Source organism: Chrysochloris asiatica, unplaced genomic scaffold, assembly GCF_000296735.1.
Source record: "Chrysochloris asiatica unplaced genomic scaffold, ChrAsi1.0 scaffold00026, whole genome shotgun sequence".
Classification (NCBI taxonomy): domain Eukaryota; kingdom Metazoa; phylum Chordata; class Mammalia; order Afrosoricida; family Chrysochloridae; genus Chrysochloris; species Chrysochloris asiatica.
The window spans coordinates 14,797,797-14,824,900 of NW_006408544.1; the positions used below are offsets into that span (position 1 = coordinate 14,797,797).

General features: G+C 36.8%; 1 protein-coding gene across 1 annotated transcript in view; it reads right to left on the minus strand.

Moving 5' to 3' along the window:
* FAF1 (Fas (TNFRSF6) associated factor 1) overlaps positions 1-27,104 on the minus strand; it is a 665,112-nt gene that overhangs the window by 392,677 nt on the left and 245,331 nt on the right. The window contains exon 7 of the mRNA XM_006839751.1: positions 17,842-17,947. Coding sequence (XP_006839814.1) covers positions 17,842-17,947 — 106 coding nt within the window. The remainder of the gene's footprint in view (positions 1-17,841; positions 17,948-27,104) is intronic.

Here is a 27,104-nt window from a genome sequence, read left to right on the forward strand (position 1 = left end):
ATTATTCAAATTTATGCACCAACCACTAAAGCCAGTGAAGATGAAATAGAAGAATTCTACCAACTTCTTCAGTCTGAAATTGATCAAACATCAAAAAAGTAGAGGACAATAAATGCTGGTGAAGATGTGGAGAGACTGGGACACTCCTACATTGCTGGTGGGAATGCAAAATTCCAACCACTCTGGAAAGCGATATGGCTTGGAAATAGAAATACCTTATGATCCAGCAATTCCTCTACTTGGTATTTACCCACAAGAAATACGAGTCATAACACGAGTAGATACATGCACACCAACGTTCATAGCAGCACTATTTATAATAGCAAAAAGATGGAGACAGCCTAAGTACCCATCAACTGAAGAATGGATAAACAAACTGTGGTACATACACACATGGAATATTATGCAACCTTGAAGAATAAGAAGGAAGCTGCAAGCCACCACATAATATTGATAAACCTTGAGGACATTATATTGAATGAAACTAGTCAGTCACAAAAGGAGAAATACTGCATAGGACCACTACTGTAAAAGACTAAGAAAAAGAACCCATACTAATGGTGGGGGGGATTCTTTGCTGGTTACTGGGATGTGGGGAGTGGGGTGAGGGGAGGGAGGGAGAGAAAGGTGGAGCACAGGGTAGGGAATAGACACAGGATAGTTCGGGCGTTAAATAGGGGGGAAATACACAAGAAGGGGGAGGGGAATGAAAGAACAAATTGGATGAGAAAACAATTAGACAGGTTTGCATGGCCTAAGTAGGCCAGAGGTTAATAATGATGTATGCACAACCTTGGAATAACAGGGCTCTGGGATGCAGGGATTGAGACATGGTTGGAATGGCTAAAACGGGGGAAATACTGTTAAGATGCTTGGATGACTTTTGAATCTTGGTTTCCCTGGACTACCATTATAAAACAGACATTTGATGGGGAGAGAAAGGAATAGCCAGAAATATCACCATAGAAAGCTTCTAAGTCCGTTTTCTGCCTATACCTGATTGGAATACCTAAAATAGGGCTACAATGTGCCCAGTGAAGGAGGTTTCCTGTGGAGCCTCTACATTACATAAGATCATAGGGGGAATCCTGAACCACATCCAAAATCTTCTGAAGTGGGAAATTTCCACTTTAAAGGACAAGCAGACCAGCCTGGAGCGACTAGTAAGAACAGAAGATACTTCCTGAAAGACCGACAGAAAAAAGATAAAACAACATAGGCAGTCCAACTGATTACTACAAGAACAAGCAAGTTGCTGGCCCAGGAGACATCAAGGAAACTGGTCAGGTCCACTCAGGGCAAACCCCCTTCCAAGACTAACACTCAATGGGAATACACGCTCTGATTAGTGACCATGTTTGTCACCGATAAGAGGAAATGAGGGAAAAACAGCAATAAAGCTGCAAGCTAAGCCCTACAACATTCAACAGATTCCTGTGAACCTGGGTGGAGACCTGGTTGGCCAGCAGTGTGGCATGACCTGCAGACTCTTAGGCTCAGAGACAGTGACATAGCAACAGAGGACTAGAATGGAGAGTGAAGCATCCAGCCGATAAGAGGAGAGGGCATATGCATAAGAACACCCACACTTGCAGACAATAGCCACTTGACCTGGCTTCAATGGCTGAATGATCAGAGCTCAACTAAAAGAAGAAAGAAGAGGAAAAAAAGAGTAATCTGATACAATTTGATGAACTTGACCTACATGTATGGATGCAGTAGCTCAAAAGAGGGAACAAATCTTTACAGGAGGATCATTCCCACCCCTCCATACACCAAGTAGACAGGGATGGGCCACTTGGACATTGGGAACCCAAAATGGGGGAAGTGAGGGCTACAAAGGCAAGAAATGACTGGCTTACAAGCTTTCAAGAGGGAGCCTAATCCAGAGGGCACAGAGGAAGGTAGAATCTCCACTGAGTCGTATCCAATCTGTCTGGGCAGGACTGATGAAAGGAGATGTGGATAGCACTCATGTGGTACAACAGTGAATAATTAGTATTAGGACTGACTGTGAGGGTTGGAAATGTAAAGGTAGACATTTTGTAGCAAAAGGAGTGCAGTGATTGACTTTGCAGTCTAGGAGTGGAGGTCCCTGTGACCATCAAGGGAGAAGAGCGGAGAGCAGGAACCTACCCAGAGAAGCAGTGACGCCAGAGATGGAGGCAGACAATGATGTGGAGAGATGGAGCGGCTAGGGACTTTAGATCCAGAGAGAGGGAGGGGCTGTGTGCTGACAACCACAAAGCAGGCTCGCAAAGGCTTTCAATTGTGTTGATCATGACAAGTTATGGACAGCAATGGGGAGAATGAGTATTACAGAACATTTCATTGTGCTTGTTCAAAGAGAACAAGAGGACACTGAATGGTTTAAAATGAGGAAAGGTGTGTGCAAAGCTTGTATTCTTAACTATACTTGTTCAATCTGTATACTGAGTACACTGTCCAAGGAGTTGTATTATATGAAGAAACATGTGGCATCAGGATAGGAGTAAGATCATTAACAGCCTGCAATATGCAGATGATACAACCTTTCTAGATGAAAGCAAAGAGGACTTAAATACTTACTGATGAAGATCAAATACCACAGCCTTTGGTATAGGTTGTACCAGAATGTGAAGACAACAAAAGTCTTCGCCACTGGACCAATAAATAACATTCATATAAATGGAGAAAAGATTGAAGTTGTCAAAGACTTCGTTTTTCTCAGATCAACTGTCAACACTCATGGAAGTAGCAGTCAATCATACGATACATTTGCATTGTGCAAATCTGTTGCCCAAGACTTCTTAAAATTGTTCAAGAGCACAGATGTCAGTTTGAGGACTAAAGTGCACCTGACCTAAGCCATGGTATTTTCAATAACCTCATATGCATGTGAAAGTTGGACGGTCAATAAAAAAGACCGCAGAAGAATTGCTACATCTGAGGTACGGTGTTGGAAGAGAATATTAAAAGAACAAACCAATCTGTGTTAGAAGAAGTACAGCCAGAACATTCCTTGGAAGCCAGGATGGCCAGACTTCATCTCATAATTCGAACATATTATCAGCAGGGACCTGTCCCTGGAGATGGATATCAAGTTAGGTAAAGTGGAGGTTAAAGAGAAAAAGCACAAGACTCCTAGTGATATGAATTAGGACAATGACAGCAGCAATGGACTCAAAGGTAGCAACAATTGTGAAGTTCGTGGAGTACCAGGCAGTGTTTTGTTCTTTGGGGCACAGGGTTGCTATGAGTCAGTAATGACTTTATAGCACCTAACAATAATAATAACAATTTCACTCAGTATAATGTCCTCCAGGTTCATTCATATCATAAGGTGTTTCACAGATTCACTGTTATTCTTCATTGTTGTGTAGTATTCCTCTGTATGTACCAAAGTTTGTTTAATCATTCTTCTGTTGATGGACATTTATGCTGTCACCATCTTTTTCATGTGTATCTTGTAGATAGCATATTGAAGTACTCTGTTTACTTATCAATTCTACTCTATCTCTTGAATGGTACATATTCATAGGCGTGAATTGTTGTCATTTTGCTGTGTTTTGTGTGTGTGTGTGTGGTGTTGCTGGTTTCTTTGTTCCACATAATTTTCTACACTGAGTTCATTTTGTTTATGGGTTTCCTTTGTATTTTCATTTTTCTCAAATTAACGTTTACTAAATCTTTCTAATTTTGCACATTTTTATTTACATGTGCAGGTGTATTCATTTTCTATGAGGTTACCCTGGAATTTATTAATATAGTTCCCTATTCAAAACAGTCTGCTATATCTTGAAATCTACAGGATTTCCTTGACTTTTGTAAGTTTTGTATCTACACTATTCCCTCTTTTTGCTTTGTACTTGATTACATTAAAAATTGATATTGCTGATTCCCTATTTTCAATCTTGTAGGTTTGTTTTCCTTTTCATATTTCTATAGCCATGGTATTTTCAATGACCTCATATGCATGTGAAAGTTGTACAATGAATAAAGAAGACTGTAGAAGAATTGATGCATTTGAGTTATGGTGTTGGAGGAGAATATTGAAAGTATCATGGACAAACAGATTTGTGTTAGAAGAAGTACAGTCAGAGTGCTCCCTGGAAGCCAGGATGGCCAGACTTCATCTCTCATTTAGGACATATTATCACAAGAGACCCATCCATGGAGAAGGATATCATGTCTGGTAAAGTGGAGGGTTGGAGAAAAAGATTTAGGACCCCCCCAATGAGATAGATTAGCTCAGTGGCAGCAGCAATGGGCTTGGGCATAGCAACATTTGTGAGGTTGGAGCAGGACTGGGCGGTGTTTCCTTCTGTTGTGTATTGGGTCACTATGAGTCAGTACTGGCTCAACGGCACTGAACAACAACATAGGACTCCTGGTGTGGCACTGTAGGATCAACACTGGATCACAAGGTCAGCAGGCCAAACCCACCAGTTTGATTCTATAGCACTGAACAACAACACAGAACTCCTGGTGTGGCGCTGTAGGAGCAACACTGGATATAAAGTCAGCAGTTCAAACCCACCAGTTTCTCTTCGGAAACTCTACACAGGATTGCTATGAGTTGGAACCAACTCAACAGCTCATAACTATCACCATCAACCATATATAGATTGAGTTCTGGATCATGTTGCCATGTACAATAATCTTATGTTGTTGTTTGTTCTCTGTTCAAAGAACACTCTTTTGCATTGTTTATGGTCTGAACATTATAAATTCCTTTATGTTTATTCAGGAAATGACCTAATTTCACCACTTTGCTACGTATATGATTCTTGGATGACAATTTTCTTCTTTGTATATACCATCCCATTGCATGCTTGTCTGAATGGTTTATGCTAAGAAATCAAAACTTAGTCTTGTTGATTCTAATTTGTAGGTAACTTTCCATTTTTCCCAAGCTGCTCTCAGGATTCTTTCCTTGTCTTTGGTTTTGAAGAGTTTATGGCATGTCTTGGTGAATTTTTTGAGGACTATCCTATCTGGGGTTCATTCGGCTTCTTGAATGATTATCTTCTCGTCTTTCATGATGCTACGAAAATTTTCTTTTAACAATCCTTTGACAATTTTCTCTGTGATTTTTATTGCGTCTTCCTGTTCTATTCTATTCCTCTTCATGGTGTGCCATATAATTCTCAGGGTTCCTTCAGATTTTTTCATTCTTTTTACTGATTATTCTTCTAACATACTTCTAACATATTGAGAAATTTATGTTCAAGCTCACTAATTCATGCTTCCATTGCTTCAAATACACTCTTTTGCCTTTTCAATGTATTTTTTGTATTTGAGATCTAAGTATTAATCCTCTGGATTTCTAAATTGATTTTGTATTGTTTCAAAATTTGCACTTTAGTGCACAAACTGACATCTTTGCTCTTTAACACTCTGAAAAGGTCTGGTGAAGCAGATTTGTCTATTGCAATACATCATTTGATTACTTGACTGTTGCTTCCATGAGTGTTGACGGTGGACCCAATATACTCTTTGATGATTTTAATCATTTCTCCACTTATCATGATGTTACTTACGGTCCAGTGGTGGGGATTTTTGTTTTCTTTGTTTACACTGAGATGCAACCCATACTGAATTGCTGTGGTCTTTGATTTTCATTAGTAAGCATTTTAAGTCCTCTTCACTTTCAGCAAGGAAGATTGTATCATCTGTATATCAGAAGAATTGAGTCTTCCTCCAATCCTGATGTCATGCTCTTCTTCAGATAATCCAGCTTCTTGGATTATTAAATCAACATACAGAATGAATATGTATGGTGAAAAATATAACCCTGGTGCACATCCTTCCCAATTTTAAACCATTCAGTGTCTACCTGTTCTGTTTGAATGATTGCCTCTTGGTCTATATATAAATCCATCATGAGTTCAATTAAGTGTTGCGGAATATTCATTCTTTATATGTCGTCCATATAAAGCATAGGTAAATATCTTTTTGGTATCCTCTGCTGTCAGCCAAGATTCATATGATGTCAGCAATATTAGCCCTCATTCCACATCCTCCTCTGAATCAGGCTTTAACCTCTACAAGTTCCATTTCAATGCAATGCTGCAGGTTTTTTTGAATTATAATTAGCAAAATATTACTTGCATGCCATATTAGTGACATTGTTCAATGATTTGCACAATTCAGTGTCAACTCTCTTTGGAATGGGCACATATATGGACCTCTTCCAACCAATTGGCCAGGTAGCTGGCTTCCACATTTCTTGGCATAGATGAGTGAGTACCTCCAGAGCTATATCAGTTTGCTGAAAGATTTCAATTTGTAATCCATCTATTCTCAGAGTCTTGTTCTTTGTCTGTGCTTTCAGTGCATTTTGGACTTCTTCCTTCAGTACCATTGACTCTTGATCATATGCTACTTCTTGAAATGGTTGAATAGCGAATATTTCTTTTTGGTACAGTGACTCTATGTAATTTTTCCATCTTGTTTTGATGCTTCTTTTGAGAGAAAATAAAAGGAAGAAAAATTTTAAAATAACTAAAAAAGAGAAAAGAAATAATATATAAGAGAAAAATAAGAGAGCCATTAAAAGGAAGAAGACGAAGAAAAAAACAGAAAATCAGGGAGAGGGAAAATGAAAAGAGAGTAGAGAGTAGTCAAGAAATAGCAAAAGTTAAAAAAAACAAAAAAGAGGGGAAATGAGAAACAAAAGGAAAGAGGGAAAAACACTGGAGATAGGATACGATTCAAGGGAATGGAAAGAGGAGAAAGAATAAACAAAAGCAATGAAACCAGAAAAGGAAAAAAACAAAAACAGTGTAGTTGTTGGGCCCTGAGAGGAGAAAACTTTGTGGGCTCCTGCAAGGCAAGGAGCTCATGAAGAGGGTATGGAGGGATGTGACAGCAGAGTTCCTGGTTCTAGATGGAGCACCTATTATTAGCCTTGGTGTTGTGTATATTCAGGGCACTCAAGCTGGAAATAGTTCATGGAGGTCCTTGATGGGGGCCTAATTTCAGTGACTGTTAGGTCCACAGGGCAGCTGTGGGAAGGGTAACTGGTTAAATGTTGATCTGGTAGCTCTGTGGGTTCTGTAGGGCTGAAGCAGAACCAGGCAACAAAATCAGGCACAAAAGCAGTGCACTGAAGGGACAGAGCTAGTCTCTGCCTCACATTGGCATGACTTTCTCCAGGAGGGCAGGGTCTGTGCTGGAGGTGGATGAGAGTGAGAAGCTGGCCACACCTCTGGCCATCAGGGAAGTATGGAGAAAAAGAAAATTGCATGTCTCCCTTCAAGCGTGTGAATCTGCTCTGCCAGGTCACCTTCTGTTGCCAAAGATGCCGATGATGGTTGTGCTGAGTCTAGCCAGCCATTCACCAGTCTGTCTCTATCTTGATATCCCTGATCAGCTTCTCCTCCCAGCAGGCACTCAGCCTACTTCTCTAACCTTTCCCCAAAATTTCAGGGTTCCAGGATTTTTATGTGTGTCTGTTTCCTTTGGTCTCTGGTATCTTTGTTGTCTGTTTAGTGCAACTGCCTAGTCCACCATCTTGCAGGAAGTCCTTGAGGCTGTCAATCCTTTTCTTTATGAATCACAAAGAATTCATATGTACTTGCTATTAAAGGGTTAGGCAAGTAAAATGCTATCAATATTATGTAATATTCTCCTCTAGGCCAACTTGGAAACAGTTCAGATTATTTAAATCAAATAGAAGTCATGGTACCTTAATCTGTAGCAACGCATGAGCAATTCATGGGCAAATTAGTCTTATTTTGAACTTTTTGTTGCTGCTTCCCTCCATAAGCTAATCCTGAATGTGCCGTATGCCCTCTGCCCAAAATAGGTTATTTATTGTTAAATCTACTCCCAGAAATATAAAACTACATTTCCTTTGTACAGTCATTTTTTGTGTTTGAGGTTGAAATAATTTCTTGGGTATCTTATGTGATCATTGCTACGTGCCACCAAGTAGGCTCTGACATGTAGTGACCCTCTATAGAGTTTCCAAGCAATGACTTGTTCAACAAGCGTTGAACTGCCATCCTTGCAGTTATTAGCAGTCCAGTACTTATCCTACAGCGCCATATCAATGTTTTATACTCATTTCAAAAAATAACCTTTTCCATATTTCATCAATTTACATTTATTTCACGTCTCTAAATCAACACTAACCAACATTTGGCTTTTATCTATGCCTTCAATTACTTCCACCTTGTGGGCACCTAATTTTTTAACATAAAGTTTCTAAGAAATTTTTCCATAAACAATGTGTGGAATAACTGGCTAGGAAAGGAAAATATTTCTTCTTTGCCTTCATCTACATGGACACTATACTTCTGGACACTGGAGCCTAAAACTCTGCTGTTATTTAAAAAATTCTATTTTCTACTCTAAAATTCTATTTGCTTTCTACTGTCACTCATAAGACTTTCCCAGAATTATTATTTTCCAAAGTACCATCTTCCTTCTTGTTTCCTTCATCTCTTTCCATCAAGTGTCCATGTTCAGTGTTATTTCCCCTGCTGCCCTGCCTCCACACCCATGCATTAGCTGTAAAATAGATGTAAAGCTTGGTGGAAGTCCAAAAATTTTATGATCAAAATACATACTTAGCAAATTGTTTGGCTAAATCTTTCATGTATGATGAAAGATTATTACCACAATTCATTAGCAAATTATAGACTTTGAAATGTAGGCAGACAAATATTTGGCCCTGTATCAATCAATTTGGACCAGCTGGGTAGAAATTCACACAATTTCAGGAAACCCGGGAAGTGAGGTGCTCTTTCATTTTTCATTCACTTGAAACATTAAAGAAAAATTATCATTCTATAAAAATGTCCACCTCTCAAGAATTTAGCAGAACCATTTTAGAACGGGTCTTATTTTCAGTCAATTATTACTTTAACGACCAATAAATTGATCATTTTTCTTGCCATTAGTTACTGGAGAATACTGCCTAAAATAAACTCAGACAGAGGCACCCTAATACTTGGTAATCCAGTTTAAAGCTAAATATATTAACAACAATTCTAATGCCCTAAAAAAGGGTAGGGTGGGTCTTACACACACACTAAATAAGCATGGAAACTAATTTTGTAGTTATTCCCAGTAAATAATATCATTAAAATTCCTTCTCTGTGTCTCTCAAACCTAGTAAGGAGCCCCTGCAAAGACTCTGACTGATCCTGTCTGTCTGCTTTGGTTAAGCTACAAGGCCATATATGATGACAGCTGCACTTGGGGAACAACTTAAAACAAATTTCATCTTAGTGGCATCTAATCCTGTGCTTGGTACAAGACGCATGGAAAAGTCAGTGTCAAAATTAAACAATACCGGCTTTGCAATGAGCAGATGCTTTTTGCCTTGCAGCTGTAAAAACCTTAAAACAATCCAGCACTCTACTGTCTGGTCACGCAATGATCACAAAGCAATGAATACATTTTGTCATTTATAGAAATGTTTACTATGAGCTTTTAAAGTCTTCTTTTTTTGCCTTAAAAAAAAAAGTTTAAAATAAACAGTAATAGGAATATATTAAGGGGTAACGATAAGATAATGCATCCCTAGAATGACAAATAGAATTTATAAACAAGAATATTTACCATACTCAGTATGTTTGAAAAAGAGTAACTCCTTGATTGAATAGCATTAAGTCATACTCAAGGCATATTAGACAAAAGAAATATTACCATAAACAGATGTTTGAGGGAGGTTACAACCAAATTATTTTTGGTGTATAAAGATAGGATTCTTGGTGTGGTGCTGTAGGATCAGCACTGGACTGCAAACCACAAGGTCAGCAGTTTAAACCCACCAGCTGCTCCTCAGAAACCCTATACAGGGTCACTATGAGTCAGTACCAACTGGATGACTTAACAACAACATATAAGGTTAAGCATGTAAAGAACATTAGGCATGCAAGCCTTTTCTTAATATATGTAGCTTGTAGCCTAATCTGGGGAGTGTGATAGTTCCATAAAACAAGTACTGTGCTGCGCTGTGTACCACAAAGTCTGCAAGTCAAGCCCAACATTGGCTCCAAGGAAAAAAGATGACACTTTCTGCTTCCACAAAGACTGACAATCTATACAGGGTCACTGTGAGTGACTAGATGGCATTTAACAACAACATGGCCTAACATATTTATGAACACTTTAATAGTCATTTATCCATTCTGTGATGTTGTTGTTAAGAGCCACTGAGTATGTTCCCACTCATACTGACCCTGTAGAGGAACGGCTGGTAGATTTTAACTGCTGACCTTGCAGTTCAAACGCACACTGAAGTTGAGTGCTTATCCTACAGAACCATACCAGGACACCATTTTCTTTGATATACTTCCTTATTTTTGCTGGGGGTGTATTTGAGGAGGAAGAACGACGTTATTATTATTTAGAGCTGTGTGAAACTTAAATGTAAAAACATCTTTCCGCTTAAGTAATGTGGTACTTACTGATATCTATGAAAAAAGTGCAGTTTTTCCAACCTACCCTACTTTATCTGTGACATTCAAGAATCTAATATTTTAATATTAAAGCTAATAATTCAAAGAGCTAATAATTTAATAAAGAAATAAATTCTTTTTCATGAGGTTAAAGGCTCCAACCACGGTGTCAGTGAAACCAAAAGAGCCAGTGGCACCTAAGCAGATGACTGCATGGTCATGATTAATCTCCTTCTTTTAATGGAGGCTTCCCACTTTGAAGACGACTTTTGTTACTGTATCTAAAAGGAAGAGAATCTAGTAGCCTTACCTTTATTTAAAACAGTCAAATGCAAAAAAAAAAAAAAATCAGTAAGTTCATCATTTTTTTTCTCCAAGTTTTTTTTGTCCCCAAAGATATCAATTGATTAATATGCTACTGCTTATAAATTTCACTGTATGTTTTGCAGTTTGAAGGTTTGGAGAGTCACATCAGATTCCTTTCCCAACCTATAACTTACATTTCAATGAACAAGTCCCAAAGTAAAGGCCATACTAATAGGAAATGAATCTCACTTTCAAAGAAGGCAAGATACTCTCTTTAATTAAAAGTAAAGTTGAAAATATTTTTGTGGTTGGTTTTTTGCACTTCTGTATTTTAGAATGCAACTAAAAATATATGACATTATGCCTTTTAAATATACATTTTGCATTACAACCTTTCAAGTATATATTGTAAAACGGGATTATCTCTTAATTTAAATAGGTAAGTGAAATTTAGGAAACTGAAATGTTTATAATTATTATTAAGTTGTACAAAACTGGTATGATTTTCTTATTATTCTATAATTTTGATATTCCAAATTATAGTATTTATATACTAATAGCTTTAAGGGTAAGTAGTTAATAACTATAAAAATGCAGAAATTATATTTGTTTATATTTTATTATTATTTCATGATTTTGGTTACTAACCAGAATTATGCTAATAGAATTATGTGAAAATATTTTTCTTGGAATGGTACTCTAGGTTATTAATTAAATAACTTGGATTCACATTTAATACACTTTAACATATTACATATTTTTATGGGTCCATATAGAGATTTTCAAAACTGATTGGTTCAAATAAATGGTTCTCTTTTAAGTGCATTTTATCTTTTTAGGTTCTCTCAATAACAACAATATGTTTTTAAGTATATTTTTTTACTCAAAAAATACATATGTAAGTCACAAACCAAAAGCTAACAGATGTGTGACTTCTAATTAGTTATAATAATCTCTGCTTCAATGCCATTAGAAAGAGCCTTTCTTTTCTTTTGAGAACTAAAAAAACTCTCCTTTGAATTTTAAACTGTCAGGGTCCTTCAAAGTCAATGTACAAAATTTGCTTTGATTAAAATTTTGGACATCTACAGTGATAACTTTATGAAAGGAAAATATTAAATTATAATTATCCTAAACAGACACAGTCTTGTGAAACTAACCCTACATTCATGTTAAAACACAAAGAGTTGAATATAATGAATTTGATTCATCCTCGGACACAAAGCTTCACCACAGTAAACTCAGTCAACTGTTGCTCTTGCGCCTATATTCATGGTGCTTAAATAGCGCACTTTAAAACAAAAAAACCTCCAATTGGCTTTTCATACACCCACCCTCCCCAAAAATAACGCACTTGAAAAACTCAAATGATATGAAAGGCTTCAAGGCCTCTTTTCTCCCTTTCATACCCCCTTTTTTTTATTTCTGTTTGCAGTAATCTGCCTTTCTCTTTCTCTTTCTCATTGCTACAGAGCAAGCGAGGAGGCTCAGAGCTTTGAAAAGGGGGCTCAGTGTGTAATGGGTCCACTAGAATTAATTTACTTGCACTAAATCCATTGAGCACAGAGGGTTTTTTCCCCCACCTCTCTCTCTCTCTTCTCAAATCATTTGGAGTCGAACGCAGCCCCCAGCCTTTGTAATTCTAGTAAAGCACTTAAAGTGCACAGTAGGTGTTCATGAGGACCATCTGGTCAAAAGCAAAACAAGCTGCTGATTTTGCCTTTGAATAGAATGAAGCAAGTGTGAATTAGTCTCTTCAATTAGCACTATTACAACCTGTCAAGTGCATATTGTAAAACAGGATTATTACAGTATTGGTCACCAGTGCAATTATTTACTCTCTGCCTTTTCTTGCATATAAAAATGTCTTATGTTTATTAGTTTCTGATAACTGAACATAATTTCTTTTAACCCAGGATTTCAAAACTACCAACCCACAAATCACAAATTATGAAACGTTGGCCAAGATGTTAGAAATAGGTATCACATGTAACAAAGAGCTAAAGCATTGTCCTTAAATCTTTACAAAATTTTATTGTTTCTACCTTCTCAAAATGCAGGGAAAAGGTGGTTCTACAGGTAAAAAATATATATCCGATTGAGATTTTAATACTTTCAGAAGGAAAGAAAAGATTTGTCAGTTTCAAATAGTTGCTATGTAAATATTATTTTAAATTATTTCCTAAGGGGATAATTTATTAAGATTCATAGGAAACCTCAATATTTATAAAATGATCATCACTAATTTGTTAACCTGAAGCAGTATGATTACTACAGATCTCAATTTTAAAATGCAATGTAGAACTAATAATATACATGCAAACTTGTAGTCTCCTTTTTTTGAAAGATAAATAAAGGCTTGAATTCATTGCCCACTTGCTTAAGAAATTATATCTCTTTCATTCGTGCTAAGATGTCATTTGTGATTTAAAATATATATATAAACACATATCAAACCATGATATACTAATTAAAATTGGTTCACTCTAATTGAGCTTATATATGTCATTTATCTTGCAGTAAAAGCAAATCACTTAAACTTTTAATTAAATAAGCACACAACTTAATTTACCCTCTTGCATATGCACATTCTCAAGCTAACTTAGTCTTCCCTTCAGTTCTGTGCCAGCATCCCTTATACTCCCCATACTGGAACACCAACCAACCAACCAAATTAAATAAATAAATATTTAAAACACAGAAAGGGCATGCTAGGTAAAAAATTATAGTAAAATGTACTACTTGGAAAATTGCTCATTAGTATGATCTATAAAATACTACACATTTAATTACTGTTACTAGCATCCAGCATTAAAGAATAGTCCAAAATATATGTTAGCCAAGCAAGTTGAGAAAGCAGTAAGTAGACAAAACTAGACATAACATACAAACCTAACACAATGTCCAAATTTTCAGAATAGGAGTTAGGCTCATTTCCCTCCCCCCACTCCACAATTATTTAGCCAAGATTATTTTTAAGAACTGGGATGACTTATATATTTGGTTCACTTGTTGTTAATTCAAAGTTCATTGGTTTCCCACTACACAATCACTAATTTGTACAACATGGAATTATTAGTAATGAAATGTCTTACTGCTACATGCAAAATATATCAAGTTTCCAAAATTTTCCCCTTTCATTCTTTCCATTTCTCATTAATAATTAAACCAACATTAATAGCAATAGTGTGAATTCTGGGGTAAGAAAAATTTGGAAAAGGCTAAAATAATTCCAATAACTATCCTTTATGTGTCTTACGGTAATAATGAAATAAAACTCCATGGTTCTATACCCAAAATACTTAGGTTTCTTATCATTGTTATTTTGGGACATGCCATTATTACTTAAGCTTGTATGACACCTATTCTTAAAGAAAAGTGAGTATTTTGCTTAAAGAAGCTTTTGATATAGTAAGATGGATAACAAAGAATCAGTTTCAAGAAAAGTTGGCTTGATTTCAGGGACTTTATACAACCGTTCCACACCTGGGTTTAGGATCTGCAGTAAGCAAATCATTCTTTTTACTTTTTTCTTTTTCCTTAATTTAATCCATTGCAAGTTCACTTATAGCCACAGATTTAAAAATAGAATCAGAAAGAATTACTAGAATTTGTATAATTATGTTTAAAAATGTAAATTTTCAGCATAGAAAATTCATTAAAATAAGGTAAGCTTGTTGAAATTTTTAAAGAACTGTACTATTATAAAGTGTGACATGTAGCTAATTAAGGACCCAAAAAGGTAAAAGACAGATTGTCACAAAGCTATTGTTAAATTATTTGAAAATTTTCACAAGTTATTTTGCCAAAATGGAAAAGAGAGAACATTTTTCTTATGGCTACTTGCAACTCACTCCATTATGATTTTTTTTATATTGCTTATTCCTTTCCCAAGTAGGAGAATAATTTAAGTGGAAGGATTTATAAAGAGCTTTAAAATAAATAAATAACCTCAATATCTAAGTAGCTTAAAGTCTAGAGCACCTACAGGACGTAAGTCATGCATTGCAAGGTAAGAGACCACAGAGCCAAAATGAACAAACACGTGTACAACTGTTTATCCCCACTAACTCGCAAGACCATATGGTCAATTGCAAGCCATTTTCGAATCCATTGTTGTTCTTGTTGTTGTTTTAAAATGCATCTTGTTCAATTAAAAGTTAAAAAGTACACTTTTAAGTCTGGCTTCATTTAATAGAAACAACCCTGGAAGTGTGGTAGGATTAGGGAGAGAGAGTAGTAGTATTATAAAACATTACTCTTTAAAATACAAAAGCTATGAAAAATTTAAATACTCTAAAACTGGGGGGTCAGATTCACCCACAATACAAAAATCAAATACTACAAAATTGAAAAAAACACAACCAAGATTTTGTTTTGTATTTAATTTCTTCCTTTCTCTAAACATAGTGTATTTGTCAGAATTCAGTCTTAGACCAAACAAGACTGAAAAGGGATTCTTAAAAGTGGTAGTAAAGCTTAATGTACACTTTATTATATGGCATAATTACCTGCACACTAATAGTAAAACCACATTTACTATAAAATCTGCAGAATAGTTCCAAGAGTTTATTATTTAATCTTATGATCAAACTGGCTTTCAATCTTGCCACAAAAAAAAAAGAGACAAACTTGTATGTTACTGCAGTTTGCATGGCTGTGTTTTAAGAACACTTTATCCTTCTAAAACTCCCCACGTATTCCTGAAGGTGAAGGAGATAAATTATAGGACTAGGCCTGGAAAGTGTGATGCTAGACCTACTGAGTGTGATTCACATCTTTATGTTAAGTAGTGCAGAATAAAAGAGACTTTGTATACCTATCTACTCCAGAATAAAAAAAAAAATCACTGACATTGGAAACATTTCTTTTTCTTAGCAACCAATATTTTAAAATACCACTTTAAATAAATTAAACAAAGGAAGAAGAAAGAATAATAAGCAAAACAATAAGAAAGAAAGAAATTGCCAAACTCTGGCCAAGACATACATAATATCTGTCTTTGTAAAATACATTTCTGGAATACTTGCCAAATAATATTAGAAAATGGTATGAAAAATATTTACTGTTTTTCAAGCCCTTGAAGTTTAAAAATATATTTGATAATCTAAATAGCAGTCTATAGAGAACAGTTTCAGCCAACTGTGGCACACAATTGCACATTTACAGAATTTTAAATATTTCTTTTAATAATTGATGCAGTCATTTTGAATCATTCTGCATAGGATATCAGGTGTGAGCAGATTGCATTAACGCTGCTTAAACATATCAACTTGTCAGTATGGCCAACTCGATTTCGGAAATATTTGCAGTATTTTCCCATCGAAACAGTAATAAAGGCAAAATAAATATATGCCACTACTTTATAATCACCGAACATTAATGAATATTTTATGTCTTTTTAAATCTCCCTGTTTAATTTAAAAGGGTGAAATTAAGTCTCCTCCCTGCAATATGCCAATTATCTGTAAAGCAAACAATAACTTGGCCATTATGCTCCTTTTTGTTAATATAAGAGAAGCTAATTTGAAAGAACTGAGTGGCATTTTTAGACTATCAATTTAATAGTCCTTTCTGCCCCCTTGTGGATAGAAGCTGAAACACACTCAAAACAGAAACTGCAGCGCTTTTTTTTTTTTAAGGAAAAATTTAGCTATAAAAGTTTCATCCAGGAAAAAAAAAAAAAAAAGGAAGTCACCTTATATTTATTTATCAATCACGTATTACCTTATTCTCCTATTCAAAAAGTAAGTGACAAAAGTGTGGAATTTATATTATGTTTGTTGATTAAATTGAAGTTTCTTTGAAATTAAACTTCCTTGCTTAAATATGTATATGTAACTTAGATTTTACTATCACATAAATTGCATGTACTCCAAAATGTAATAATAATAATACAATATTTATAATGTAAACACAACAATGGTTCTTCAAGGAATAAAATTTAAATTACAGAATAGAAGAATACATGCTCTAAGGGTAAAAAGAAAATGTATATATATTTAAGTGTACATATATTTAAAATATTGGGAGGGGGGGTAAACAACTCAAGCTTATGATTCAAATTAGGCTCCAGAAAAAAAAAAAAAAAAGTAAAGCTTTGAGCTATCAGTCAAGAAACAATTCAAGTGATAAGTAGAGAAAATGAATTTTAAATAGTAAGTCATATATGTCAACTTCAGAATTTGGAATTCACTGAAATTACTGACAGTATGTGAGAAAAATAAACCATTTGCATCTCAGGCAATACTGAAACTATGAAAAAATGATCAGTGTGAAAGTGACTTATTCTTTAAGCATGACATTAGTAATAATTTTAAACTATATGGTCTAATAAACCTATGAAATCATCCAAGATTATTGTTAAGTGCCATTGAGTTAAGGATGATTAAATTCTCTTTGAAAAAGCATTAGCAGACAAAAGGCAATGTGGCATTTCACTGTTTCAAAATACAAGCCTTGTCATGACCTTACACATTTTTCCCCCAAGAGATAATACCTGACTTTTAGGTGGGTGGGGCCACAGGCATACCAAGAACATACCTCTTCTCTCTTGGGGGAAGTTCTATTTAGAAACAATGCCCTGGTAGGCTATGTTGGAGAAAATAATGACACTATAAGTAAACTCTTCTTAGATGTTCAGAACTAAATGAGGGTTTCCAACAAACAGCACCTTACTTTAAAAATGAATAATCCAAGGTTAGGCTTAAGCTGCTCAAGAAAAGCCATCTCATATTCCTTTTGGAAACAGGTAGATTACATATTACAAATAACATATTTGAGAGAAGTCTTTCAAACAAAATAAAAACATTTTTTTAATTTTACCTGCTAACAATTTAGAAATTAGCATTGTGAATAACTACTCTAAAATAAAAAAATACATTATATGAGTTACTTTTAACAGGGTTTTAAGTTGATATTTCAGAATTATCAAGAGCTCCCATTTATAACATCTGTCTTTCTAGGTCATCATTTAGTTTATCTACAGTAATCACTGATGCTCTAGTTAATTAAAATTAAGAACCCAGTAATGAAACATAAAGAGAGTTTCCAACCAGAAGAGATAAGCCCTCTTTAACAGGGTCAACATTAGCTATAATGAGCTACCTTTATTCCTTAGCTGTGAGACATAACTCACCTCTTGAATGGTACTGCTTCCTGAGAAGTTCAGGTTGTACTCCCGCTGGACTTCTCGGTGGGTGATGATCAGCATGAAGTTTTGATTTAATGACTCCTGCAGGGCACTGAAAGGGTTGAAAGAAAAACAAGGAACTCAGAGATGAACAAGTTCTAGCATGCATTACAGCTAGCTGCAAAAACCCCAGGAGTACCCTAACCTCCACACAGGCATGTCCGGACCCAATGTTATCATCTTTTCAACTCCTAAAGGCAAGAGAGCATGCTGAGAACAACCAAGGGGAGCTAACCTGTTAACTCCTTCTCTACCAAAGTGCTTTTAGACTTCAGTTCTGAACATTTTGCATAATAAGGATTTTCTAGAGTCAGTCATATGCTATTATTTATATATGCATTTTCTCCAACAGAACCAAATTTGTTAAGCATCCAATTATATGAAATTCCAAATACACTACTAAAATATGTACTCAAAGAGTGATTCAATTACAAGGAAAATAATAGTTCTGGAAGAAAAGAATCATAAAATTATTGTTTATATTTATGCAAGCTGCATAAGGATAGAAATAGAGTTGCAGTCAAAATTAGGAAGCTAGATTCTATTTGTTTATGACAATGTTAAGAAAACATCTTCTATGTAGTATGAAAAACAAAAAAATTTACTACCTTATCTGAATAATCTATACAGCCCATCATGATGGAATTACGCCATGTCTATTGAGGCGTTGGCTCCCATAAAGATTGACAGCCTCGGAACTGACTCCACGGCACATCACACCACCACCACCAAGGTACCAGAAAAATAGTTTCGATGTGTACAAAGTTCTCACTCATCAGACATATAAGGAAGCTCTCAAAAGTTTGTGGGGAAATTGAATTAAAAGATAGTGCAACTTTTCCACAAACTTTTGGAAGCTCCCTCATGCATGCAACATAAAGATTAAAATTGGGATAGGCAGCTAATCTACCCCAAAACTCTGTCCTATTGTACTATGAGTTCAAAGGTTAATTACAGACTTAAAATACATTGTTGTTATTATTAAGTGCTGTAGAGTCAGTTTCAACTCAGTGACCCTGGATAGGTTTCCAGAGGCTATAAATCTCAGATGAAGCAAAAAGCCTCATCTTTCTCTGGTTAAGCACCTGCTGGACTCAAACCACTGACTTTATGGTTAGCTGTCCAATACTTATACTACTAATAGCTTGAAATATTAATTGTTGTTGTTGTGTTGTTAAGTACCGAGGAGTCGGTTCTGACTCATAGTGACCCTGTACAGTGTTTCTGAGGCTATAAACATTTATGGAAGCAGAAACCTCATCTATCTCCTGTGGAACAGCTGGTAGTTTCTAACTGTCGACCTTGAGGTTAGCAGCCCGATTCGTAACCACTACACTATAAGAGCTCCTTTATTTTCCACTAAAATAGTGTTTCTTGAGACAGGAACCTTTGTCCTTATATCCTTAACACTTCAGCAAATGCCTGGGATGCTGAAAATAATTATTTATTGAATAATGAATAAATTGTGAACTTCCAGAACACAAGAGTCTTATACTCATTTTTGTATTTCAAACAATGTTACCTTCTGGAAAATGAGAGTCAGGATTTTGTTTTCACACATTTATTCAGCAACATTAACTTAATGCAGTATATTGTGCCAGGTGCTAAGGAAACCTTAATTCTTATCCATTAATAACCTCAGATCCAAATGGGAGATAGATAGCTAAAACAGAGGGCTTCAAAACAAATATGGAAAAATTCCATGATTTCTATAGTCCATTTTTGAAGGCCCCCATGTAAACAACTACAGTATAATGCAAAAGGTACAATTAATAAATTGAAAAAGAAAAAGTACAGTGAGAACTGAGAAGGGAATGTTTAACTGTCTCAATGAGACAGTTACTTGGAAGGGATGGCATTTTTGCTTTGTTTGGGGAAGGAAGATGCATAGGACATTTTACACAAGGAAAGAGGTAAAAGAAGACCGCATATTCATTCACTCACTCAGTTAACAAGTATTAATTGAGTATTTACAATGTGCATTGCACTGTTCTAATTGCTAGGGTTACATGGTGAACAAGAAAATCATGGTCCTTGCCTTCTTGAAACCTACATTCTAATAAGAAACAATAATCAAGTACGTGAGTAAGCAAGTTCATAGAATGCTAAGTGTTGTAAAGAAAACATAACAGTATTAGAAGATATAACGGAGCTCTGGTAGCATAGTGGTTAGGAGTTGGGTTGCTAATCTCAAGGTCAGCAGTTCAAAACTACCAATGGTTCCGCAGGAGAAAGAAGAAGCTTTCTGCTCCTGTAAAGATTTATAGCCTCAGAAACCTGATACAGGGTTGTTATGAGTTGGAACTGACTCCAATGCACATAACTACCACCACTAAGAGAAAAAGGTTAACAAAGAGGTAGGATAATGGGAATTATTATCATCATAATAGTTGTGCAAGGTTTTTAAATTGAGGCTGCTATGATGAGGAAGAGGTAGCAGGAGGTGTTTGATCATGTGGGCCCCTGCAAACCATAATTAGGAATTTGGATTTTTATAGGAATTACAAAGGAAAGTCATTGAAAGGTTTGAAGAAGGAAATGGTTAAGACCTAACTTAACATTTGCATTTATACAATACTTTTATATTATCCAAGAGTATTCCAGCTGCTTTAGCTATAGTCAGGTAAGGATGGAAACAGGAAAGTAGATAGGAGGCTAGTCCAGGTAAGAAATTATGCTAGTTTGGACTAAAGTGATAAAAGTGAAGTGAAGATGGTGGAGTTGTCAATTTACAGGATATATTTTACAGGTAGAATCCTCAAAATTTATATATGAAGTATGAGAGGAAAACACAAAAAAACAATGTTTCTGGCCTATGTAAATTAAAGAATGAAACTGCCATTTCAAAAGATGAGGAAAACTGGAGCAGGAGCGGTGGGGAGGGGGGGAGGGGAACTGAAAAGTAAAGTTTTAAATATGTTAAGTTTGAGACACCTATTAGATATTAAAAAAGAAATGGCATACACAGTTGGAGTAGAGGTAAGGTGAAAGAAGTCAGAGCAGGAGAATTCAAAGCATGTAGATAGTACTATAGTACTTAAATATTGTAAAAAGGAAACAAGGTACACCTAGGGAATAAGGCACCAAGATGGAGACCTGGGGTATTCAAATATTTTGGAGCAGAGAAAGAGTCAGAATAAAAGAGAATGATAAATAATCCATGAGATAAGATAAAAAATCAAGACAGTATAAGGTAGTCAAAGAAACTAACTGTTTAATTAAGAGGACTTATTCAATTATGCCAAATATTCCTTAGAAAAAAAAATCACCATAATCAGAAAACAGTGAAAGGCTCCCTGTAGCATACTACAAAGTGATTCAATCCAATCCTATAAGCATTTAAGGAACAACTCTGTATAAAGAACTACTGATTATTTTGGAACCAATCTGTGAGGTCCCATTTTCCTCATAATAAAATTATGATTTAGAAAGTTAAGTAATTGCCCAAGGTCATGCAGTAGTTTAAAACTGCAACCTACTTTCTAATTTAAATTTGATTTCTATGTTCTTAATCACCAGCCACTCTTTGGAACCCTATACAGTGTCGCTTTGAGTCGGAACTGATTCTATGGAACTTAACAACAACAGCAACATCTCAGCATCCTGTCTCCCAAAAGGCTAGGCTGCTTTGACACATACAAAAATAAATAATATTGCAATCTTAATTATGAAATATTTGTAAATATTTCATTCTTAGTGTGTGGTGCTATAAGATAAATACTGGACTGCTTAACCACAAAGTCAACAGTTCCCAACCCAGCAGTCACTACTCAGAAGCCTATACAGGGTCACTGAACTGGAACCAACTTGATGACACTTAACAACAAGAAGTAACATTATTTGTAATAATATTAATTGCATAATACAAAAATAAAAGACATAATAACTGACCTAAAGACAGACTATACAGAGAAGTTCAGACAGTAAGATTATGGTGGATGGCAGAGAAAACAAGAGTATTGTGAAGCGCTATGAAGGATGGATAGTAATTTGACAAGTAGATATGGAGAGCGATTTCAAATAAAGAATAGTTTGAGTAGAGATAGAAACTGAAGAACATGGGGAAAGACACAGAAAACAATGAGGAAGTAGTATAAAAGGGCATAAGGAATGGTTTGTGAAACAGAATATGGTGTTAAAAATGCTGAGGACTTAAATTATAGAGTATGTCAAATGTTAAAAGGAGCTCAGAGTTCTAGGAGTCTTTAATTATTATATATATAGTTGTTGTTAAGTGCCACTGAGTTGGTACAGCCTCTTAGCAACCCTGCATGGGGTTTCTGAGGTTGTAAATCTTTACGGGAGCACAAAGCCTCACCACTCTCCTATGGAGCAGCCGATGGATTTGAATTGCTGGCCTTGCAGTTAGCAGCCCAACACATTTAAAACACTATGCTGCTAGAGTTCCTCTACCTATTATTATATGTTGTTGCTAGGTGTCATAAAGTTAGTTCTGACTCAGAGCGACCTTGTATAGGGTTTCTGAGGAGCAACTGGTGGGTTTGAACCACCAACCTTGTAGTTAGCTAACTGGTTAACAGTCTAGTGCTTATTCTACAGCAACCAGATCCTGCTTAATCATTACATACCAATCTACACATGGTTAATTTTTTAGTGCTTGTCTGTATTCAGTTCCTTAGACATGCATCTTGATTATGATTGGCAGACTTATGCATTAACTTTATAAAAAAGTTTGGCAGGACCAGTCCTGATGACCAGATTATTTTAGATGAATATCAATTTAGTCTAGTTCTACAATTCTTGAGTAGCTCCGGGAGGGTTTGTTGAAAAAAAACAATATTTATGGCTTTAAAATGCTCAGGAATCAGGGCAAGATTTGAATTCCTGTTCGACTACTTAAATTGTTTGACCTTAACAAGTCAATTGTTCAATTTCAACCTATTTATATTGTGTGTTCATCACTTATTGTTGCTGTTGTTAGGTGCTGTCAAGTTAGCTCTGATTCTATGCAAAATAGAATGAAACACTGCCTGATCCTGTACCATCCTCACAATTGTTGCTACGTTAGAGTCCAATGTTGCTGCCACTATGTCAATACCTCTCGTTGGGGATTTTCCTCTTTTTTACTGATCCTCCATTTTACCAAGCATGATGTTCTTCTCCAGGGACAGGTCATTCCTTGACATGTCCAAAGAATGAGAGGCGAAGTCTAGTCATCCTGACTTCTAAGGAGCATTCTGGTTGTACTTCTTCCAAGATAGATTTGTTCTTGTAACAGTCCATGGTAGTTTCAATATTCTTTGGAAACATCATAATTCAAATGCATCGATTCTTCTTCAGTTTCCTTTGTTCACTGTCCAACTTTCGCATGCCTATGAGGTGACTGGAATACCGAGGCTTGGGTCAGGCATACCTTAATTCACAAAGTGACATATCTGCTCTTTAACCCTTTAACGAAGTATTTTGTAGCAGATTTGCCAAATGCAATATATTGTTTTGATTTCTTGACTGCTGATTCCATGAATGCTGATGGATTTTGTTGTCAAGCAAAATGAAGTCTTTGACAACTTCAATCTTTTCTCCATTTATCATGATGCTTTTTATTGACCCAATTGTGAGGTCTTCTGTTATCTTTATTATTGAGGTGCAATCCAGATTAAAGAGTGCAATCTTTGCCCTTCATCAGTAAGTGCTGCAAATCCTCTTCACTTTCAGCAAACAAGGTTGTGTCATCTGCATATCGAAGATTGCTAATGAGCCTTCCTCCAATACTGACACCATGCTCTTTTTCTTATAACCTATCTTTTGAGATTTTTTTTTGCTCAGCATATAGATTGAATATGTATGGTGAAAGGATACAACTCTGCTATGTACCTTGCATGATTTTAAACCATTCAGTATTCCCTTGTTCTGTTCAAACTGACTCTCGATCTATGTATACGTTCCTCAAGAGCACAATTAAGTATCCTGGAATGCCCTTTCTTCACAATCTTCTCCATAGATTTGCTTTGGTCCACAATGTTGAATGTCTTTGCATAATAATAATGTACAAGTAAACATCTTTCTGGTGTTCTCTGCTCTCAGACAAAATACAACTGAAATCAACAAACGATATCCCTCATTCCACATCCTCTTTTGAATCTGACTTCAATTTCGGGCACCTCACTTTCAATGTACTGATACAAACTTTTTATCTTCAGCAAAAATTTACTTGCATTTGGTATTAATGATTTTGTCTGATGATTGCCACATTCTACTGAGTCATCTTTCTTTGGAATGGGTCTTTTCACTTCAGTTGGCCAGGTAGCTGTCTTCCAAATTTCTTGGCAAAGTTGAGTGAGCACCTCAGTGCTGTAGCAGTTTATTGAGATTTCAATTTGTACTTCACAATTCCTGGAGCCTTGTTTTACGTCAGTGCCTTCAGTGCAACTTGGACTTCTTCTTTCAGTACCATTGGTTCTTGATTACATGCTCCCTCTTGAAATTGTTAAGTATTTGTGTATTCCTTTCATCTTTTGATGCTTCCTGCATGGTTCAATATTTTAACCAGAGAACCCTTCAGTATACTACAACCAGATGCTTGAATTTCCTCTTCAGTTCTTTCAGTTGGAGAAATGCTGAGCATATTCTTCCCTTTTGGTTTTCTAACTCTAGGTATTCTGCACATTACATTAGAATACTTTACTTGGTCTCTTCAGCTCTTTTACTTGCTCACTTATTCCATTTGCTTTAGCTTCTCTACAATGGAGAGCAAGTTTCTGAGTCTCTTCTAACATCCATTTTGGTCTTTTCTTTCTTTACTGTCTTTTATAATGACCTTTTGCTTTCATCATGTATGTTTTTGGGGTGTTTTTTTTTCTAACTTTTTATTGTAAATTGAGTGAAGGTTTACAGACAAAGATCATCAGTTTTACATTCAACCACTCATATACTTTGTTTTATCTCTATGACTGTAATATCCTCCATGCTACCACAGTTCTCTCTGTGGTTCCTATTTCCATTTCACCCACGTTCCCATCCCTTCCCCACTTAGTACTTAGGCAAATGCTGCCCTTTTGATTGTGAATAACTGACCATTCCATGGGGCGCAGACTTTACTAGTGTCATTGTCTCCCTTCTACCTACTACTTGGCTGAAAATTGGGCCACGAAGGTGAGTTCCTTTACAAACTTGAAGGGTGGTCAAGGGCCACAGTCTCAGGTTCCTCTAGTCTTTTTCTGACCAGTAAGCCCAGTCTTTTTGTTTAATAATTTTGAGTTCTGTTCCACTTTTCTCCCACTCTATCCAGGACAATCTAATGTGATCCCTTTCAGAGCAGTTGTAGCCAGCACAATCTAGTTCTTCTGGTCTACGAGTCACGCAGACTGATGTTCATGTGTTCCATTAGTTCACTGGACTAATTGATTCCAAGTATCTACAATTCTCATCACTCTTTCTTCTGCATATGGAAGAAACCTTAGATGGCTGCTCATAAGCTTTTAAGATCCCAGACTTCACTAACATTCGATGTAGAACATTGTCATTGTCTTTATGGACTATGTTTTGCCAATTGACCATGGTATCCCCTGAGACTATGGTTCTGAACCCCCAGGCCCAACATCTCATTGCCTCAAAATGTTTGATATCTAAGAAGTTTTCATCATTTTGTCCACTGTATGCTCCACCATATTCTTACTTGTATTTGCAGGAAAGGTAAACATCCATATACAAATAACCTCTTTCAGATTCTCTGTGAGTATACTCCCACTCTTTCCCCCATACCCATTCAGCCTGTGTCTCTGCCCATATGTCTACCCACAGAACACTGTTGTTCCAAAGTTCCATATCACTCTATGCCTCTATCCCTTTTAGTCCTTGCATACCTTCCTGTGTCTTCACCTGTCTTCATCATTCTTTTAGCAACCTCCCTCTTCTTGTCTATCACCCTCCCCAACACCTGAGTTAACAAGTCTACCCTCCAGCCAGTGAATTACTCTCCCCTCCCAATCACCCAGGGCAATCACATATATGATGTTCTTGATGTCATCACACAACTCTTTTGGTCATTAGTGTCTAATGCATCAAATAAGTTCTTGAGATGGTCTCTAAATTCAGATGGGATGTATTCAAGGGCATATTTTGGCACTTGTGGACTTGTTTTAATTTGATTCAGCTTCAGCCTGAACTTGCATGTGAGCAATTGATGGTTTGTTCGACAGCTGGGTATTGGTCTAGTTTCAGCTGATGATATTGAACTTCTCCATAGTTATTCCCACAGATGTAGTTAATTTAATTCCTATGTATTTCATCTGGTGAGGTACACATGCTTAGTCACCTTTTATGCTGCTTAAAAACAGTATTTGCAGAGGAGACTTTCGGCACTTCCCGGACCAGGCAGCTCAGGTAGGGCAGGCTCCGGGGAAAGGGGGCAGAATCACACATAAAAACCTCTGTCTAGCACACAGACAGCCTTTGTGCAAACATAAGATCTTATATTTCAACATTCTGAACTCGTTTTTTTGAAAGATCAAATTGCTGAGGAATTACAGAATTTTGAGCATTTGCCTGCCTGCACGCTCCTGCTCCCCGTGCCCACGCCGGCGAGTGCCTCTGCCCCATGCGGACCTTGGAGTGCAGGGCTAGAGAAACCCCATTTAGAAGGTTGCATTTCCAGAGAAAAGGAAACATAAACTGGCAAAGCCAAACAAATAGAGAGGGATATCGGCACAGATATCAGGAAATTCAAGGTACCCACGGTACAGAGAGGCTGAAAGAGGCATTTTTTACGTCATCAGATACATGCCCACTGAGGCCAAGGCCTGCTCCAAGGCCCAACCCGCCCACAGATTGGTCACAAAGGCCCAGGCCCAACCAAGGCCCAAATCACCTAGCCGTGAGGGGAAGACGGCCCACAACTGGGTCACCACCGAGGTCCTGGGCCCTCAGGGCCCAACCCGCTGGGTAGCCCGGTTGCCAAGGCACAGGGCCCCTGAGACCCAACCCGCCACGTAGCCCGGTCGCTGAGGACCAGTGCCCCGGAGAACCACCCCGCCCTCAGCCAGGTCCCGAGACACAGGCCCCCCCAAGGCCCAATCCACCCAACCCGCCCGCCGAGGCCCAAGCCGCCCAATGCCCAGCTGCTGATACACAGGCTCCCTGAAGCCCAAACCGCACACCCAAGGCCCAAACCACCCGCCCGAGGACCAAACCTCCTGCAGCCCAGTTGCTGATGTCCAGGCCCCAAGAGACCCAAACCGCCCGCCCTAGGC